This window comes from Cibotium barometz, chromosome 1, assembly GCF_041138505.1.
Source record: "Cibotium barometz isolate CiBa-2024 chromosome 1, ASM4113850v1, whole genome shotgun sequence".
NCBI classification, from domain to species: Eukaryota; Viridiplantae; Streptophyta; class Polypodiopsida; order Cyatheales; family Cibotiaceae; genus Cibotium; species Cibotium barometz.
The window spans coordinates 10418452-10433692 of NC_141046.1; the positions used below are offsets into that span (position 1 = coordinate 10418452).

At 42.7% G+C, this 15241-nt stretch overlaps 1 protein-coding gene across 1 annotated transcript; it reads left to right on the plus strand.

The window, feature by feature from the left end:
- Window positions 1-2393: 2393 nt before the first annotated feature.
- On the plus strand, window positions 2394-4814 carry LOC147641590 (pentatricopeptide repeat-containing protein At1g74600, chloroplastic-like). Its single transcript, XM_086775423.1, has one exon. It carries the CDS (start codon window positions 2394-2396, stop codon window positions 4812-4814), a length of 2421 nt encoding a protein of 806 aa, XP_086631549.1.
- Window positions 4815-15241: the final 10427 nt, after the last annotated feature.

Here is a 15241-nt window from a genome sequence, read left to right on the forward strand (position 1 = left end):
TGAGATTAGAGTAACAGACCATCAAACCAGATCCTCTGTTCAGACTAGCAAGTTGTCCACCGATGAAACCAACATACTGACAGAGTTGAGCAGTAGACTGGCTCTCCCAAGAAAGATGTAGCAAAAGTACCCTTGATTTATTAGATCAAAGTAGCAAATTGTCAAATTAGTGCAACAAACTATTAAATTAGAGTAGTAGATTGTCCATTCAGACTAGCAGGTTATTTGATCAAACTAGTAGACTGACAAATCAGAGTAGTATACCATCAAATTAGAGTAGTAGATTGTCTAATTAGACTATCCGATTAAACTTGCAGACTGACAGATTTGAGCAACAAACTCTCAGATCATATCAGTAAAATGGTAGATCTAACCCAAAAAAGAATGCTCAAATGGCTAACGTATCAGAAACATCTGTAAAAAGAGGGCCCACAAGTAGTTCCCATCCGTCACCTAGCACAACAGGATCAAACAGATGGAACATCATATTAAATGCGCAATCATAACCGGATCAAATAAATGCAACATCATATCAAGTGCGCAATCACATTCCCTTCAGAGATAAAGTGACTAAAACTGTGAGTGAATATGCCCATGGTTAGAACTTGCAATGCTACCTAGATCCAGTTGAAGAGCCAAAACCACATATTGATGATAAAAAGTACACACGACAAATACAGATGATGCAATCAACATCATGGAACAACAAAACATCAAGGATGCAACACTGCAGTCATTAGCAAAGTCAAATTCATTAGAGCCACTATAATCATCGCCAGATAAATCCAATTCGAAGGAGCCTCATATACATTGGACCTTTTAGATGCCGAACATGATAAACCAAAATTTGTCTCAAAAAAAGTTATAGATCAGGAATCAGCTAAGATTTGAACCAACTACAAAAAAGCAGAATATGTAAAGTAACACCATTCTACAATGTATACTCCGTGGTGTGGAACGACCGAACCACATCATTCGATGTGTATAATGGTTGTCCAAGGAAGGGTACCAACTGCTAGCAGAAATCTGATGCATAGAAGTTGATAGAAATAGTAGCCTTGCAGCAAATAGCACCTCAAACCATGAGATCCGACCACTTCAAAGTCTTCGACATACACACAACTCATATTTGGATGCATATTATGATGGTTGTTCACTCACAGCCATTCTAGGGGGAGGATAGGTGTTAGCATAGGAAAGCATCCAATGATGTGGCCACACACACCTAGCTGTACCATTCTAGGGGGAGGATAGGTGTTAGCATAGGAAAGCACCCAAGGATGCGGCCATACACACCTAGGAATGGACCTCCACCTAAGTAATGCTCATTCAAGAACCTAGGCAGTCACACTCATGATGGGGAATAATGTAGCATAAACGGTTATGGTGACATGGCACATCGGGGTAGGCAGTTACATAGCATGTTGGGATAAGTAGTTATAGAGCATGTTGGGATAGGGAACTATAGAGCACGTTGGGATAGGCAGTTATGGAGCATAAATGGTTATGGCATGGCATGCCGAGACAGGCAATTATAGATCACCACTCGTACCTCACCCTTCGGCTATAAAAGCCTCAATGTATACCTGAGAAGAATGCAAAATGATGCTTAGTAAACTAGATGCAACAATTGTGGCTTAGCATGTGTTACACATTGAAGTTGTTACACATTCCACGAGAGAGAAGAAGGTGCATTGCACGTTCCATTCAGCATGCAATTTATTGACAACTATTTTATAAGAAGATCTCTATAGATATCTTTCTAAAAATAATCGTTACACTAAAATATAACATGAATCCAAGGTTAAAAAACACCGATGAATTAATTAATATAGAACATTTAAAAAATGGATTTTGGGTGCATATTAAAATCATTTTCAAATGGCTGTTTAATCAACAAGAGAATTTATTTAGTTGTATTTTATTTGTTTGGTTATTTTTCGTCTCCCTCCGCATGAAATGTCCACGGCGGGCACAGTTGGACAGGCTAGTGCTGCCGCAGAGCCGGGCAGCTATGCACACACCATCGCCAAGCTGACGAATGTGCTATGCTGTTCTGCCCCATAACGCTGAGAGCTTCCCTTAATTTCCCAATTTGTTGCGGTGGATTCCGCATCATAACAGGCAAAGGATGGTGGGCGTATCATACTTCGTGCTTGCGAAAGGGCTACAAGAGAGGTACTGTGAGCGCCCTTTCTCATTCATTATGGCCATCGCAAGATTGCAGGCTGAGAGATCATCATCACCACTACTGTACAATGTCAGACCCATTGGCCTGCTTCATCCAGGCCTCTTGCAGGTGCGCATGCTTGCCAGAAGGCATGCATATCCATGCCCATATTATCAAAGCTGGCCTCGAGGGAGACCTCTTCCTAGCCAACCATCTCATCACCATGTACGGCAAGTGTGGGAGTGCTGCAGATGCCCGCCGAGTGTTCCATACCCTGGGGGGTAGCCGAAATGTGGTCTCGTGGAATGTCATGCTTGCAGTCTATGCCTCACAGGGGCATGCTGCCAACGCCCTTAAACTTATGGGGCAGATGCAGTTGGAGGGTTTCCCTCCCAACAGAACCAGCTTCATCACTGCCCTCAACGCATGCATGACCGCTGCCTCGTTCACCGAGGGTACACTAATCCATGGCTGCCTCATTGAGAGAGAATTTGAGATGGATGTTGTTGTGGGGACTGCTCTTGTGAAAATGTATGGTAAATGTGGGGATTTACATGATGCATATCATATGTTCCACCATATGCCTGAGAGGAACATGATTTCTTGGAATACTATGATTGGAGTGTACATTCAACATGGATGCAATGAAGAGGCACTTCAACTTTTCCAGCAGATGCTGTTTGAAAGATTGAAACCAACTAAGATCACATTTATTGCGTCCCTCTGTGCATGTGCTACCCTTGAAAACCTAGCACAGGGGATGATCATCCATAGCCATGTATGGGAATGCGGATTTGAAGCCAATGACATCCTGGGAAGTGCTATACTCAATGTATATACGAAATGCAGAAACCTTGCTGATGCTCAAAAAGTGTTCAACAACATTTGTGACAGAGACGTTGTCGTGTGGAATGGGCTTATTACTGCATATTCTCAGCTTGGACATGTGAGTGAGGCCGTCAAAATCTTTTCACAGATGCAGGTGGAAGGTGTGTGGCCAGATCAGATCAGCTTTACTTGCATTTTGTCTGCATGTGCTGATCAGAGAGTTCTAGTAGCTGGCAACAGGATTCATGCACAAGTTGTGGGGAGCATATTTGAATCAGATTTCGGTGTGGCTAATGCTCTTCTCAGTATGTATGGTAACTGTGGAAAAATAGAAGCAGCAAAAAGGGTGTTTGAAGAAATGCATCATCAGAATATTGTCACATGGAATGTTCTAATTGGTGTTTATGTACAAAATGAGCTCATAGGAGAAGCCCTTCGATCCTTTCAGGGAATGTTTAGGAAAAATGTGAAACCGGATCACATCACCTTTGCAAGCATTCTCTCTGCATGTGTAGGCCCCATGGCTTTTAAAGAGGGAAAAATGATTCATGCTTTTGTTGTAGAGCATGGATTAGAGCTTGATGTTGTGGGGAATGCTGTGATTAGCATGTATGGTAGAAATGGTAGTCCAGAAGATGCATTCAGGGTGTTCAGTGGAATGTATCGGGGAAATGAGGAGTCATGGAATGCAATGATTAGTGCATATGTCCAGTGTGGGCACTCCAAGGAGGCCCTCCAACTCTTCCAGCAAATGTTGCATCATAAAGTGAGCCCGGACAAAATCACCTTCATTACTGCTCTCAAAGCATGTGATGACACCACGGCCCTTGTTGAAGGTAGGATACTCCATTTAGGGGTTCTCAAATGTGGATACGAATCAAATTGCGTTGTAGGCAGTGTGCTTATCAATATGTATAGCAATTGCAATAGCTTGGAAGATGCCACACAGACGTTCAGTTACATGCAGCAGCCTGATATAGTAGTTTGGAATAGTATAATTACAGCATATGTCCAGCATGGGCATAGCCAGGGCACCTTGCAACTATTTTCACAGATGCAGAAGGCAGGTGTAAAACCAGACAAGGTCACCTTTATTAGCATACTCTCTGCCTGCGACAGTCCTGCACTAGGCAAATTGATTCATGTGCAGGTCGCAGATGGAGGGTTTGAATCAGATAGTGTTGTACTGAATGCCCTCAGAAATATGTACGGTAAGTGTGGAAATGTTCGAGATGCTGAGATTACATTTGATAGATTGGAGCAGTGGGATCTAGTTGCGTGGACTGCCTTACTTGCAGCCTATGCCCAGAACGGGCTTAGCAAGAAGGCCCTCCAGCTTTTCCAGCATATGCATGAGGAAGGGGTGAAGCCAGATGGGGTTAGTTTTCTTAGCCTTCTTGCTGCTTGTAGCCATGCTGGCCTGGTGGATGATGGCAAGTTTTTTTTCTGTTTAATGAGTCAAGGTTATGGCATCTCACCGACAGCAGGCCATTATGGTTGCATGATTGATCTTGTTGGGAGGGCTGGTCAGCTAGAGGATGCTGAGAATTTTCTCAGGAAAATGCCTCTAAAACCCCAGGTTTTGGAGTGGATAACCTTTCTTAGTGCCTGCACAAAGCATGGCGATTTGGAACGTGGAGAGAGTGCTGCTGAACATGTTTTAGAGATGGATCAACAGTGCTTTGCAGCCTCTACAGTCCTTTCAAACTTTCATGGTGCACCTGGCAGGCAGGATCACATAGAAAGTGTCACAGAGGTGACTGAGGGCATGCTATGGCAGCAGCCAGCTCTATGCTCAACCTTTGCGGTAGCCTAGATTGTATAGACTCCATGCAGTCATGGAGAGCTATAAGGGCAAAAGTTGTTTGAGATTGCATCTCTCTTTTACGCCATGCAAATGGTGCATGTGTTGCAATGGGTGCCTATTGTTGATTATCAAGGGTTGCTAAAACATCAATGCCCAATCTGGGTTGCCGTGGTGGATTTCCTAACTGAACTACAGGATGCACTACCACAAATAGCTTAGACTTTGAGAAAAGTAGTCTGTGCACCTAGAATCATGGGCAATAGAAATTAATTTTGTGGGGATACGGATGTGCCAACACCTGAAAGCATTGAAATTGAGATTGTCGATGTTCCCATGGAGGAAAAGCCATATGAATTAAACTGGTCTCCTCTTGTTGGGTCATGTTTTAAATGTCACAAGTTTGGGAATTTTGCATCTAAATGCCCTAACATTGAAATGGTAGCCCCCTTAGAACTTGATCCCTCTTCCATTGTGTAGGAGCAACCAAAACTAGCAGAACAAACACCAATGGTAAATGTGGTGAATGCAAATGCAAAACAAAGTATATCATAAAATAAAGGGAAAGCAGTGTAGCAAGAACAAAATAAAGTAATATTCAAAACAAACAAATCAACCAAAGAAAAGGTGTGGATGGTCAGATAACACGAAATGCCAGTCTTAAAAAATAAGTCATTGATTGCAAGTCACTTGGATAAAACATCTATGGCCTCCACCTTGGGTGAATCAACCACATGTTGAATGCAGTGAAGGGAGGGATGGAATACTTGCAACAAATGCATGGAGAGCTACAAAGAGATTGGTATTAGTAAATGATTATATGCAAGATGCATGATGGACACGACACTATGTAAATATGTAACATGTAATGTTCATCCCAATAAATGGAGGTTGCTTTGGGATTATGTTGCTTCGGCAAATCCAGACGTGGTTTGCTTGTAGGAACATAATCAACATGCTTTTGCTAGAAAAGTAGGTTATTTTAGAGGTTTCATAATCAACGTGGTTTTGCTCTAGAAAAGTAGGTTATTTTAGAGGTTTCACAATATTTTATGCGGAAACTGCCGATTATTCAAGCACATGCATAATGATATGAACAACTTTGAGGCCAATGCGTACCTATAACCGTTCCTCTTGGTAGATACATCATGTTGCAATGCATGCTGAATGAGCATATGCATGAATTTGTAAGTGTATATGCACTGACAGTGTCAGCTAAAAGAGTAGAACTTTGGAGAAGGTTGGCTGTCTATTCATGGTGGTTGACAAATACATGTGTGTTAGGAGACTTCAATAACTGTCCACCATCAGTGCAAGATAACACATCTGGGAATTCACACATGATTGCATCAGAAAAAGTGGGTTGGTAGACATTTATTGGAGATGCTATAGCAATGGATATGTGGAATGTGAATTGTTCTAACAAAAGAGGAATGACATTTCAGCTTAATGCGAAATCAGAGTATAAGCAAGGCTTGACAAATGCTATATGTTAAATGTACACAATGGGGTTTCGAGCCCTCCAAAGGTATGGGTGGATTATGCATCACAATTATTGGGGGATCATTATTCATGGTGGGTGGGATGCATTTTAAAATTGCTATGGACAATGCAATATTGCCATGTAAAATGACTGTGTATAGTCAATAACTCCTACCTATCACATGATACTTATCGAGAAAATGTGTACAAAATCATTGTATTACTTAGAGAAGACGCATACTATGATCTGAACTCAACATGGAGAAACTTAGAGAAGATGCGTACTATGATCTGGACTCAACATGGAGAAACTTTACAAGAAGGATGCAATCTATCATTATAGAATATGGCAGATGGTATAGGGGGCGACAAAGAAAGGAAATAAATCACTGCAAAAAGTAGATGTGCAGGCATTGCATGAAGTTGCAACAAGGCAATTGAATTAGGAGGAAGAAGAAAAGCTTTTAAATGCACGATAAATGATAGATTGCAACAATAAGAGGAAATTGAAAAAATCTTTTAAATGCATGATATATTATAGATTGCAACAATCAGAGGAAATTAAAAAAAATGACAAATACGAGTTAGGCAAAAGCCTTTACTAAATAAAGATTGCTCGTTAAAATAGTTTTTCAAAGGCTTGCATGCTAAGAGACAAAATCAAAGGCTTGCATGCTAATAGTTTTTCAAAGGCTTGCATGCTAAGAGACAAAATCAAAGCATACACTGTGTGCAAAAGCCTGATGGTCAATGTACCAACAATGATGTAAATGAGCTTGAAAGGGAATGTGTGGCACATTTCCAATCACTCTTTGCTACACTAAGGCATTTCTCGTGTGAGAAGAGTTGAAAGAGAAAGCCAGGATGCTTATAAATGTGACACCAATTCTTAATCAACAAGAAGCTACACATTTGGAATCCCCTTTCATCCACGAACGTGGAATCGCAAAGCGTACCGAGCAACAATGCCCGAACAATGCCGAGCAAGAGTACAAGAGCCAAACATGCTCTGATACCATGAAAGAACACGAAGCATGGAGCACCAAGTGAAGAGAAGTGCAACACTCTGAAGATGTGAGCACCAAGCGAATGGAGGTGCAACACGTGGAAGATGGCCATCAACCGACCGGGTACACCCCCACCCAAACATCCAATGAGACCACCAATAAAGGTGGGGGATGAGGGGAAACCAAGGACCATTTAGCCCTATATACAGGGGTCAAGTTGACCCTAACCCACTATGTGGGATAATACACTACCACATGGAAGCGTGAGGAGCGAGAGGGCAAGAATTCATTCCAATAGACATACCTTCCTCTATTGCTTGTTCAACCTCTCTGGCACTTCCTCATGCGACCAAGTCCTCTTCATGCCTCGATCTTCTGAGATTGAAAGAATATTCTCCGTGCATTGCCGTATTGAAAGCACATCTCTACTCCCTACGAAGATCTAAGCTAGGCTTCTCTTGTTTAAGCCTTCTAAGTTGGGCTTGTGCTTCTCTCATTCTTTCCTCAATCTCTAGTTTTATAGAAGTGGGGAAGTATACCACCCCTGTTATTTGGGCACTTATAGAATCCCTTCGTATTCTTAGAGTATGTTGTACCACGGGTTGATGATTTCTCATCCCTGGCGATGGCTCCTTCCTTAGATGTTGCCTTGTACTTCCAGATCCTTTAGTGCTCACTTCTCGGTCTAAGCTCAATGGTTGTCCCCTTGGTAACCTTTAGAGCTTCCCTTTTAGGCTCATGTCCATATCCTAGGATTCCTTGGGCTAAGCCCATGAATCCTCCGGACATTATTGGGGAGAAGAACTACCCTTCTCCCCCACCACTTCCTCAGTAAGAGGATTCTCCATGGATTCCTCACTACTTGATGATTCAAAAGAATTCAGCTTGTGCAAGGCAAACACACTCCTTTGTATGCTAAGATCTATCATTGTGATGATTGGTGATATGGCAATCATGGCGTGATTAGCAAAAATCATGAACTGTGATTTATGACATGGTAGTCACGGGCGTGATCAATAATCACAGATCGTGATTTGTGATCAGTGATCATGATTGGATAAGACGGAATCTATCAGAGATAAGACGCTTTTAATACCTAACCTCATAAATTGCGGAATAGATGGATTTGTCAAAAAATCATGGTCGTGATTTTGTAGATTGCAGAATCACGATGTCATGATTGTGCAAGTATCGACCATAAATCATTGATTAGGGGAGAAAATCTTAATTTTTCCAGTTTAGAATTTTGAGATTATTCCCTTGGAATATGAATATTCAAATGACATCAAGTAATGGAATCAGTGGATCTTTATTTTTTTCAATAAAATTTTCATGATTTTAAGAAATGCACCAAATGGGTGTTCCCTACATAATCACGATCGTAATTATGGAGTTCTCAAAACATGCACAAGTGTTGATGAAAATGCTTGTTTTGTTGCTTTCCTAACTCTCAAACAATGCAAATAACATCAAATGCTTAAACAATGCAAAACTAATCTCTTTTTTCCTCTTTCTTTACAACCTTATCCATATCATACCTCTTCTCTAACAATCACTTAGCCATATTAAGAGAAAAGAGACTTGTAATAGAGTAGAAGACAACTCGTGGTTCCTTAGCAGCGGTGCCAAAAATATTACTAGTTACGTTATCCCTCTCCTAGTGCAATGGATAATGCTTACCTTAACTTGTCGTGGGGAGCTTGCCGGTATCCAAGCTCAGATCTCCGTAGACTCCAAGATTTGCTAGTGGTAGCTAACACCACTCGCTTGCCTCTTTCTTAAGCTTTCACCACCATGAGGTTGCCTTTCTCCATAGGACACTAACTCACTCCTCTCAAAACTCACACTCAAGAACACAAGCATAAAAGGAACATGCACCAGAGTCTAGCTCTCTCTCCTTTTGATTCTCTCTCTCACACACCAAAGCCATAAGAGAGCAAGGATATAAGACTAGAATCAATTGGCACAAAGGAGGATTGTGTCTTGCATAATAAGAATAATGTTATTTATCCAAGATTTGTTAGTAGCTAACACCACTCGCTTGCCTCTTTCTTAAGCTTTCACGATGAGGTTGCCTTTCTCCATAGAAGGACACTCACTCCTCTCAAAACTCACACTCAAGAACACAAGGATAAGAGGAACATGCACCAAGAGTCTAGCTCTCTCTCCTTTCAATTCTCTCTCTCACACACCAAAGCCATAAGAGAGCAAGGATATAAGACTAGAATCAATTGGCACAAAGGGGGATTGTGTCTTGCATAATAAGAATAATGTTATTTATGCAATTGGCCCTTATTCACACTTGGGCACCCAAAACTTAATGAAAGATGAACTAGAAACTTATAAGTTACATAGATTTGTGGCATAGCCATCTATTCTTATAATTACAACATTTAGAGTGCCATTCCATGAAACTTATTGTGCTATCTATGTTATGTAGTGGAGAGATGTGCTAAGCCAAAATTGGGTTAACAGAACGGTAACATGGCCGGTGGACATCTCAATCTATAATTCTCAAGGTGATGCATTGTACCATAGACTAAGCTAATACCCAACATGCCCCCTCACATATCCCACTAGGCCTCTCGTATGCTTCAAATTTGGTGGAAGTAGGAACTACCAATCCTAGTGTTCAATGCTTGAAAGGCAAGGCTCTCCACCCTACTTACACAATTCAAAAAGCCAAGATGATTACACATGGGATTTCCCTATACCCGTTCTCACCACCCCTTTGATTATCAACATAGTGGAGGTAGATCCTCTTAAAGTTCAGCAAGAAACTCCTATAGTGGCAAGATTTACATAGATCCAAGGAGTTTTAAAGCTCCGATAGCTCTCCAAACCCCAAGGCAATAGTAGTTCCAAGTAGTGTGGAACATTCTTTTAAGGAAGTAGTGGAGAGTTGAGCCACACCCCCCCCACTTATGAGCTCCTCTTTATTTGTGGGATGGGTAGCAATATTATCTAGGGAAAAGGTGGAGATTCTTGACGTTCAAGATGTTTGGACTTAGCTCCACAGTTACCGAGCATCTTCTAGGTTTGGTTAATAAGTGGGGAGATCCTAAAGGCATTCACAAAGGAAGCTTGTTTAGTAGTGGTGGTGGGAAATTACCCCAAGCCTGGTGTCAATTTCACATTGCCCAAAGTAGCCAATCATTGAAGCCCATTGGGATTGTGACTATCTCCATAGATGTTTTATGTCATGTCTTATGTTGATGTCTATGTCAACCTTGGGATTGGGAAACCCTTGATCAAGATGTACCCATATGTGTGTGTATGTGATGCTATCTATGTTTATGTCCATAATGTCATGTCATGTCATGTTGATGTAATCACCTCTAGCCATGCCGATGATGTAGGCCAAGTGATGTATGTGTGTGTCTCCATTAGGGGGGGAGGGAAATGTCATGTCTATGTATGTCACGTTACCTTCTTGGGATGAGAACAATCATGGTGTCTTGAGAAATGTGTGTAATGAGTATTGGGTCTTTCATCCCTAAAATTTCTATTGGAAATAACGACTTGGAGTGCAGATTTCATGTTATAGATGCAGGAGCACTCCAAGGCCGGATAATAATTAGAAAAGAGTGGATTGATGCCACTCACTGTGCCAAATGAATTGGTGTGAAGAAACGGCCACCATGGAAATCAATGGTAACAAGGCCACTGTCCTCTTGTGTCCCCAAGAGGAAATCATCCACACAACCTCACCCTCGACTGCCCTTCCACCTCACACCCCCTCCTCATCACCAACAGTCTCCCCTATTCCCCCACCCCATGTCTCACCAAAGCCGGTCGATCAGCCAACACCACCCACCAATGACAAACACGCCTCATCGTCGACATTGCCCCTCAACTCTACATCCTCGACCACCCACACTGCAAGCACCCCGACCTCATATCTTTATCATGAAAATCAATGGTGGGTGGCCAAGAATCTTCTAGCCGCTCAGGGATTCTATGATGGCTACATAGAGCTATGGATCCACAAACGGCCATCTCTAAAACCCAAGTGCAAAAGGTCACAACTAAGCCAACAAAAACCAGCCCTAAGCCCAAGCTTCAACATTGGCTCGTCCTCGACTGCCTGTTACGAGCATAAGGCTACTATGAAGGCAACCCGCGTTTGGGGCTACCCAAGCATGCCACCTGTTCTCATTCCCCACAACAACTCCCCAAGAAGCCACGATAAAAGGTCCCACAACCATGGTTTCGACAACCCCAAGCACAGTAAAGCCAACAACGTTGGGTGCCTACCAATGTGCTCTAAGCACAAGGCTTTCATGAAGGCAACACACACTTGTGGCTCCCCAAGCCACAATCAAAAGCCTCTTCTCTGCGTCGAAAACCACCTCATAGCTCAAAGCCTCATCGACAAAAAAGTTGGAAGCCTTGCCAACCACGGTCTTTCATCACTCTCGCGGTAGCGTTGGGTTCCCAATGTCTCTTAGAATCCCAATGCTTCCATGATGGCAATTCCATCATTTGGCTCCCAAGACATACCCCTCAGAACTTTGCCCAAACCACACCCACCATGCTAGTACCTGTCCAATTGACAAAGATGGTTTGGCGACCAATGGGCAGGCAAGTTCCCTCCTCCTCGACAAAATCCTCCAGCCTTTCCCACACCCAACCCATGGGCACTTCAAAGCTTAATTCGCCCAACTCTTTCAACCCACGGAGCCTCCTCCATGAAGCTCCACCCTGCCCCTTGACTTTGTTCACCAAACTAAGGGGCAGTGCTACACATGGCTGAACTTATCCAACTACTCAAAGATAAACTCAAAGGTAAGCTCACAACTCTAACCACATGGGCTACTCAGTACAAAACCCTCTTTAGGGATGCTGACCAATAAACAAATCAAAAAAAGAAAAAAGAGTCTCTAGGTGATTAGGACCATGGCAGGCACACCTTTTTCCCTCGCCCATGCACAACACCTGCAAATTTCATTGGTCTCTGTCCTATGTGCACACACTGCATAAAGCTTCATCATCGATAGCCATCCACGTCCATCGCTGGATGGGGAGACCATGGTGGGTGCAAGCCTGGTCCATCGTACGACCCATCGCTTGGATCTTCTTAATCACCCCTACTGCACCTGAATAGCTACGCTTCATGTCTAATCAATCCTACCCAAAACTTCTTCTTCGGCTTAATACCTATGGATCCTCAACATCAACTACCACTCCTACATAGGATCCCAGAGTTCCAATGATAGAAGAAGACAAAGCATAAAAAGAAAAAGAGAGAACACCACAACTTGATGACTCAACATCCATGGGAGCCAAGATACCCATCACGGTGTCTTAAGAAAGATGCTAGAGATTCATTAACATTGCCATCGACATACATAATCTCAGAGGGCAAGCAATCTCCATGCATGTTGCCTCCTTGTCCCTCTGGAATTCCCCCCTCGCCACTTGCTTACTAACCCCATTGTTTTACTAACTCCTCTTTAATCATATCACCTACCACTAGGATATTGTCATTAAGTTTTCTGTGCTAGTCTGCTCATTCAAGTAATCTGATGAGGATTTCCCACCGCAAAGTTTTCCCACCGCAAAGGCGACAAAAAATTTAAAAAAAACTAAAAATCAAATAAAGATTACTACTCACAGCACATACATAAAAGCAAACTCATAAAAGCCCATATGACTAACTGGATACTTAATCACCAATACTTCACTATCTTCTTTCCATCTGACTAACTCCCCCACACCCTCTCATTTTCAGAGAGACAAGAGAACCAACCAAGTGCGATACTTCCCCGCGTGCCTCGACAACCCCTCGCCAATCACGAGGACGTGATCGACTTCAAGAAGGGGAGTATGTTAACCACATATTAGTTAACACATTCCTATGTCAACTATGTTTGCACACTTATGTAATGGGTTCCCATGCTATATTGTAAATCCTATCATTTGATGAGGGAAACACCCTAAAGATGCTCCCAAGTATTGAGATTCAAAGGATAGACAAGAGGATCTTGGTCAGTTGGCCAAACCATAGAGAAAAGCCTTGTAACTATGTTTTGGGCACCTCAAGTCACTTACTCCCAAGTGACCTAGTGGGAAAAGGCTTGGAACTATAAAAGCTAATTTCTCTTATTTGTAACGCATTCTCCCATTTGTACAATAGAAGTGGAGTGTTCTTTATCTTTCTCTCTCTTGCAACTCTAATCTAGCATGTGTGGTGTGCTTAGAGTTAGGGTTTGGGAGTGATTAGTGCTAATCACTTGTTCCCTCTTGCTTCCTCTCTCTCTATCTTTCTCGAGTGATTAAGCTAACCAACGCGATCCTCTTCCATGGAGATCCCATACGATCTTCGCGAGAGAGCTTGCATCACCCGTTGGATTAGAGCAACTGCCTTGGTGTGACAACGAGTGCAGGAGGACATCGGTGATGAGCGGCTACGGTGGAACTCTTGACCCATGCTCAAGCTCGGTGGATAGGCAACTTCTCATGACACGTTAGGGTAGGGTATCCTTAACAGTAACGGGGACACACAAAGCACCACTCTACTGAACAAACCTTCACTCTTACTCTCTCAGTTCTCACTCTGCATCACACCACTATCTCACTCACTCTCACATAGATAGCATGTTCAGTAAAACAGAGACACTCTAGACTTCATCCACATAGTGTAAGAGAGAAACATAGAACAATAATAAAATGGAAAGCTTGCTCTTAGTTATATTCGAGAAGTATTGTCGATTAATACAGAGAAATTGCCCAAAAAAGACTACCATTTCTTGAGTACTATCACTATAACTAGCTTCATGAAACAACTGTCAACTATCAGTTAAGAGCATACAATGACTTCACCCTTCATACATTCCTTCTATCTGAGTATCTATCACTATTCCTATCTAGCACCGTATCTCCCTCGTACCTGCAGTGACCAGTTGCCCTTTTACACTAAGACTTCTTGTTCTTGGCAATGGCTCTCTGGTGGTAACACTTCGCCACCTCCACACATGCAATACTGAGGTGGTGCTGCTCACAACGTTTGGAGTGTATTGCCTGCATCTTCTACTGCCCACCACTGAGCTGCTGGGCACAACGCCTGGTATGCCCGGTGCTTGAGCTTCTGCTCCTGAACCAGTTTCCCTGACAAATTTCTCTTTGAATCTTATGAAAAGTTCTGGGGGAGTATGGTCCGCGATGTATACATCATCCCAGTAGGTGGTGTGCTTCTGTATCCTCTTAACTTTTTTACCTGTTCTTTTGAGCAACCCAGACCCCTGTTGTTGGTCTGTGGTGTCTTCTGGTCAAAAACTTTTACCACCGGTCTGAGTGGAGTCTGCCCTAGGATTTTCTTTTTTGTCATTGGTATGGGCCTCCACTCGACCTGTATACAACTTCTTCATAGTCTGTTGGATCATCTGATGGTGAGCTTTATACCTTTTCTACTTCTAGGTCTCTGGTGCCCCACTTCCAGACATTCACACTTGTGGTGGTTGCATTCTAGTTGGAAGCATCCTCCTCATGGGTGTTCCAGAGGAAGAGGTTTCATGGTAAGCATGGACCTTATTTTGTCTGCATTCTGAAAATATGGTGGTAGCTCTTTGTTAGCTCTTAGCAGCTCAGAGAACATCACATGTGAAGCTTCAAAGAATGGATTGTCCATAGTGGCCCACGGAGCTGTTGACATGTTGACCAATCGATCTTTCAGGTGCTCATTCTCTTTGTGCAGGGCTTGGTTGGTGTCATGCAACTTATGGACCTTAACCAATAGCTCCCCGCGCTCCTTTCTGGATACTCCAAGCGATAACATTTTCGTGCTTTCTGTGGCTAGCTCTGCATCAACCTTTACCTTTTTGAGTTCTGCTTGGAGTCTGGCCACTTCTTCCTTTGCTTCCTTGAGGTCTAACTTCCACTATAGCCATGTCTTCTGGGTCTGTTGTACCCTTTCTGCCACTTGCTTTGCCTCCTTTATTTGTATCTGGA